General features: G+C 44.2%; 1 protein-coding gene across 1 annotated transcript; it reads right to left on the bottom strand.

Moving 5' to 3' along the window:
* Positions 1 to 2,283: 2,283 nt before the first annotated feature.
* Positions 2,284 to 5,430, bottom strand: LOC124542512. Its single transcript, XM_047120454.1, has one exon. It carries the CDS (start codon positions 5,428 to 5,430, stop codon positions 2,284 to 2,286), a length of 3,147 nt encoding a protein of 1,048 aa, XP_046976410.1.
* Positions 5,431 to 6,391: the final 961 nt, after the last annotated feature.

Below are 6,391 nucleotides of genomic sequence, written 5' to 3' on the forward strand. Positions count from 1 at the left end.
CCGATCTAAAAGCAAAACACTCCATTTCTGTAGTAATAACATTGTTCGCTCTCAATTTATCTAATTGGGAATAAGGATTTTGCACTTTGTCTAATTTGCTTAGATGACTTTTTATGCTATTGTCGTACAAAAAGCTCCCATAATCTAATCGGCTACGTATAATCGATATACACAGACGCCTTAAGTGATTCGGATGAACCCCCACTGACTACCAGCCAAAACTTTAAAAGGATTTAAAAATTTAAGAGTTTTGTCTTTAATCTCATTAATGTGTCTTCCCCATTTTAAACTACTATCAAGCCACATTACCAAATATTTAACACTATCAACGTGTTGTATATTACTGTTATTATTAACTAAAGAAAATTCTGTATTACTTCTGCGTTGGCCTCTACTAAAAATACACATTTTGGTTTTTCTTTGCGATATGTTTAACCCAAACTCTCGTATAAGATTACAAAAAATATTTAATGCACATTGAATAACATTAAATCAAGCCTATTACCTTATTTGAACTGAATATCACAAAATCGTCTGCATACTGGGAAATATATACATTCTGAATTTCTCGACAAATGTTTCTGGTAGCAATATTAAAAAATAAAGGTGATAATGGGTCACCTTGGGGCAAGCCCATTCCTGAAGTACGAGATACTTTTTAATTGTGGCTAATTTCAATAGTCAAAAACCTTTCATGCATATTCCCATAGGTATCGACACAATAAAGCGCCTATACCTGCATCATCGACAGAATTTAATAAACTTGCTATATTGATATTATTATAGGCGTTATCTACATCAATAAAGCATCCAACTGTCGAGATCCCTTTAGTAAAGCCTGTTTGAATTCGAGTTATTAATCGTACTAGATTATCATAACAGGAACGTGATCTCCTAAATCCTATAGTGTCAATTGAAAAATAATTATTCTTTTCAAGGTACCAGTCTAATCTACGGATAATGATAGTATGTAGTATTTTACAAACACATGATATTAGTGCAATGGGTCTAAAACCGTCTCTAGTACAAAATCGTCTCTCAAGAATCTATTGTATAATGATACAAGTAGATTTTTCCTGATTCCGGCAGATTACTAATCATGGAATAGGTTATACTGTCTTCTCCCGGTGCCGTGTCTGAATGTTTTAAACAATTGTATAATTCCTGTACCGTAATCGGGCATATCAGCCTTATGTTCTCGGACTTGATATTGGCTGCTTTGGATTCACATAATCTGGTGCCAAACTACATAGCAAAGATTCGGATATTTCGCGATCCATACACGATTTCGACAACTTGTATCCCTTAATCCATTTCATACGGAACCACATTTCACAATAGGTGGTTTTCTCATCCACTTTATTACAATAATCCTGCCAAGTTGTAAACCTACCACGTCTTATATCTTTTTGTGAAATCTCGACCTTTTTTCGTAAACTATCGAGATTATTAGGAGTAGGGTCTTTTAGCCACCGACCACGATATATTTTGTGACCAATAGGGTTTTGGTTTAAACTGGTTATTCTTTAAAGGGTTTTCAGATATTTGAATGTAAGGAACGGCTTCTTCTGCGGCAAGATTTACAATGCTAATAAACCCATCATATGCAAGCTGATTGTCACTAGTAATGTTAAGTAATGTACTATAATTTCCCTATATAATGTCCAATTAGCCTTTTTGAAATTTCTATATTTTTTAATTGCGGGATTTATGTTAGTATCTAGTTTAATTTTGAGTATTAAGTGGTCACTTCCCAAACTTTCATTTAAAACCTTCCAACTTAATTTGATAGCAATATCTTCAAATGCCAACGATATGTCAGGAGACGTTCTCTGGACCACCCCATTAACTAGTTTTATACGAGTATCAGTACCATCATTTAGAGTAATACAATTACATTCTAAAATTGCATCGAATATCTGGGAACCACGTAAATCAGACTTCGTGGACCAATTAGGATGGTGTCCATTAAAATCTCCTGCAATTATTGATTTGTGCCCAAACATAAAAAAAAAAATTGTTCCAATCTTGAAAGCAAGTGTTAACATTTGGAGGACAGTATACTGAAACTATATTTTCAATATCACCACAATTATATAGTTTTACATATACATTTTCTATTTCAGTGTTGGAAATATTTAAGTATTGTTGTTGTGCTTGTATAGATCGGTGTGTAATAATAGCAACTCCTCCAAATCCATCTCTCCGATCAGATCTAAAAATGTTATATCCACTAATATGAATACTGCTGTCCGGATCTAATAATAATATAGGCCTCTGCATCTATGACAGATGATTTAAGCAGCACTTGCGTTCATGACTAAAGAGACCAATGCGAGAGAGGATCCTTCGGCCGCACTCCCGACAAGTGTATGCGCCCCCGGGTAGGCGGGGGTTTGAAGCCCGCTCATGACGCCTAACGCGTTTTTCCTTAAGAACTTTAAACCAGGCATCGTCATGCTTTGATTGACCTGCGTGAATAAGGCGTCGCCACTTGGCACGGTCCTCGGCCAGTTCCTCCCATCGGCTGCTAGGGATGTTAAACGCAACCATATCACGCTTAGCGCAATCTTTGTAACGGAGCATAGGCCGCCCAACAGACCTTTTCGCATCCGCAACCTGTCCCAGCAGTATTTGCCTTGGCAGACGAATGTGCTCCATTCGATGCACGTGTCCCAGCCACCGTAACCGTTTTTTTTTTAGAATGGCCGTGATGCTAGGCAGTTGTGCCTCGCCTAGGACAGACTCGTTTGTCACTCGATCCTTCCACGTGATGCCCAGAATGTTTCGAAGACAGCGCAAGTGAAATGTGTTCAGTCGGCGTTCTTGTTTTGCGTACGTTGTCCACGTTTCTGCTCCATACAAGAGTGTGCTTAGGACACATGATTGGTAAACAAGCATTTTCGTTTTTACCGTAAGGTGTCTGTTGTCCCAAGCCCTTGAACGGAGCCTCCCGAACGTGGAGGCTGCTTTGCCGATGCGGGAGTCGATCTCTGCATCAAGCGAGAGATTGCTCGACAATTGCGACCCAAGGTAGCAAAATTTGTTAACCACCTGCAGAGGTTCGCCGTTAAGCAAGATGACTGGTTGTTCTAAACATCCTTGCGCTAAAATAACGGTCTTCTTACAATTTATGGACATTGAAAAAAGGTGGCAAGCTCTGGCAAATTTGTCTATTAGGTTCTGGAGTTGAGCCTGGTCATGAGCAACAAAGGCAGCGTCGTCAGCGAAGAGAAGACTATCTACAAATAGGTCCTCCCTGTAGCGTTTGGACTTGAGCATTGAGATGTTGTACAGCTTACCATCAGTTCGCGTGTGTAAGTGGACGCCCTGCTGTTCATCCCCAAAAGCAACCTTCAGAAGCACCGAGAAGAATATTCCGAACAAGGTAGGGGCCAGTACACAACCTTGACGAACGCCACAGCGTACGTCAAATGGCGTAGATATGTTGCCATTGTGCAGGACTGTGACTTCCATACCTTCGTGGAACGATTGCACTATCCTTAGGAGTTTCGGGGGGCATCCAATTCTGACAAGAACCGAGTATAACCCCTCTCTGCTCACGGAGTCAAAGGCCTTATTTAGGTCTACAAATGCAACGACTAGGGGTGTATGTTGCTCCCTACACTTCTCTTGTAGCTGTCTGAGTGAAAATATCATGTCGACAGTTGACCGTTGGTACCTAAAACCACATTGTGCCTCAGGGTATACGCGATCGGCGAGCCTTTGTAGTTTGCCTAAAATGGCCCTAGCAAAGGCCTTACCGACGATGCTAAGAAGAGATATTCCGCGGTAACAGTTGCAGTCGCCGCGGTCGCCTTTGCCTTTATAAAGAGTGACAATGTTAGCATCTCGCATATCCTGAGGGACGTAGTTTTCTTCCCAACACTTAGCCAGGTGGTTGTGGAGGATGGGCAAGAGGCACTCAAGCTTGACGACTTCGGTGACAACATCGTCTTTACCAGGACTCTTTCCGCATTTGAGCTGCTTGACGGCCAGATAAAGTTCCTCTACGGTGGGTGCGGCGTCTAGCTCGTGCCAAGTTGCCAGTTTCGGGACAAGCTCCACCGCATCTGGCTTAATGTCCACTGGGCACGAGTAGAGAACCTTGTAATGTTCTACCCATCTTGCCATCTGACGAGTGCTGTCTGTTATAACAGAACCGTCGATTTCTTTGAGAGGTGCCGTCTTTTTTGGTGTAGGTCCAAGAGCTCTTTTGATGCCTGCGTAAACCCCGCCAGTATCCCCCGCGCTTGCGCACGCTTGGATGCTTTGGCAAAGCTCCGTCCAATACGCATTTGCAAAAAAGCGCGTGCTGCGCTGGAGTGCGGCTTTTGCCTTCGTGAGATCTTCACGCGTCGCATCGCAAGGGTTGAGGCGAAAATTTAAAGCGGCTTGGCGTTTTGAGTCAATCAAGGGAACTAAGTGCTCTTCGTTTTCTAGAAACCAGTCGTAAGATTTTATCTTTTGATACCCAAACACTTTTCCTGCAGTGTCCGTCAGAAGAGACTTCAGTTTTTCCCATTCGACTTGCGCTGATGCCGTACTGTCCCAAGTTGCAACTTCTTCACGGACAAGTCTCCCAAAAGATTCCACTACCTCCATGTCACGAGTCTTAAAAAGATTTATCTTTTTTCGACCGAGCGGCTTGGAAGAATGGACTCTCCTGGGGACAAGTCGAACTTTAGTAGCAACGAGACTGTGATCGGTGTCGCAATCGGCACTGTGAAACGCCCGCGTGTGGAGCGTTTCCCGCAGGTCCCTCCTTCTTGACAGAGCAAGGTCTAATTGGTGCCAGTGTTTAGATCGAGGATGCATCCACGAGACTTTCCGCATCATTTTGCCTTTAAAAAAGGTGTTGGTGACACACAGCTGGTGCTTTGAGCAAAACTCCAACAATCGTTGCCCGTTGTCGTTTAGCTTACCTATGCCGTGTGCACCGAGGCATTCAGGCCAGGCTGATGTGTCCTGACCGACGCGAGCATTAAAATCACCCAAAATGTGCAGTCTGTCAGTTGGATTTACCCTACGTACTGTCTCTTCGAGCTGGTCATAGAATTGGTCCTTGGTCTCTGGTTTTGAATTAAGCGTTGGTGCGTAAGCGGAAATTAGAGTGACAAAGCCGCTTTTTGTGTTTAGACGCAAGAACATAATCCGCTCGGAAACGCCTACAGGTGTCTCTATGGCGTTGATGAGTTGGTTTCGAACCGCGAAACCTACACCATGCTCTCGTGTTTCTGAGGAACTCTTGCCTTTCCAGTAGAAAGTGTAGTTAGCTCCACGCAAAGATCCTTCGTCTTCGGTTCTGGTCTCTTGTAAGGCTACAATATCAATATTGAGCCTTTTGAGCTCCACGTCGATACTGTAAGTTTTGCGCAGTTCTTGGGCGCAATCGGGGCTTCCGTAGGTGTTCAGGAAGCCTGTCCTCATAGTTCGGACATTCCATGTCGCAAAGCGCATGTAAGCAGCGTTGTTATGGGCTTTGGGATTTTTCCTTTGAGTGGGTGGTTAATGTCACAGCGTCAACGTCCAGCTGTAAGGCTTGTGTTCCGTTCACCCAGGCGGAACGAGTTAACGCTGAGGCGGATCAGTACCTTATTGTTCGGGGGCTGCCCGACTTAGAGCAGGCGGTAGCTGATCAATGGATCTACGATGGATCCTCCTACTGTCAAGAGTGGCCCCTGGCGCCCGCACTTACGCCTATTCGTGCCGACTTATAACCGGTGACTGCCTCTCTCCGTGTTGTTTTCCACCTGCAAGACAGGTGAGCGAAGTGTCCTCTTCGCAGATGCTGCTACGCCTGGGTCAGGCGACTTTATGGCAGCACGGGCTTACCCAGTACCCATGCCACCCTCTCCTCCACCCCAGCAGGATCCACAGGAATGACGGGTCAATACGTGTGGTGCTGGTTTGGCCGCAGGCACCTGGCTTACGCCTAAACGGTGGCGCCACTCCGGGTTTAATGTTAGTTTTCCTTCTTTTTTGACAAGGTGTTGACGTCTGTGTCGGTGTGGGGTCACAGCCCTCCCCTCATCAGGTTTTATTTCACGAGCCGACGTGAGGAAGAAGAACGTAGCCGCTGCGATGTTATTACAGCTTCTTATAGCTACTGATGAGAGTTTGTAGAGAACAACGATTTTAACGACAGTCTGTTACTTTCAAAATAGAAAGTCGGCTAGCAGAGAGTGACGCTGTTACTCTACTACGTCCAATATGCCGGAAGGCAAGGAAACAAAGGAAGGGAATGACATGGGAACAAGGGCGTGACGCAGCGATAATTTTTGGAGACAGAGAATCCAGGAGAGGGGTAAGGATACTGTGATCACGGAGGATACTGGAATGTGACACTAGTAGCTAGAGCAGTCCGGGGTCGCGTACCCGTAGTGATTCC

The sequence above is a fragment of the Vanessa cardui genome, chromosome W, assembly GCF_905220365.1.
Source record: "Vanessa cardui chromosome W, ilVanCard2.1, whole genome shotgun sequence".
NCBI lineage: Eukaryota > Metazoa > Arthropoda > Insecta > Lepidoptera > Nymphalidae > Vanessa > Vanessa cardui.

What these genes read in the sequence shown, in the direction of transcription:
- LOC124542512 (XM_047120454.1), bottom strand. Translation starts at nt 5,430, where the DNA reads ATGAGGACAGGCTTCCTGAACACCTACGGAAGCCCCGATTGCGCCCAA.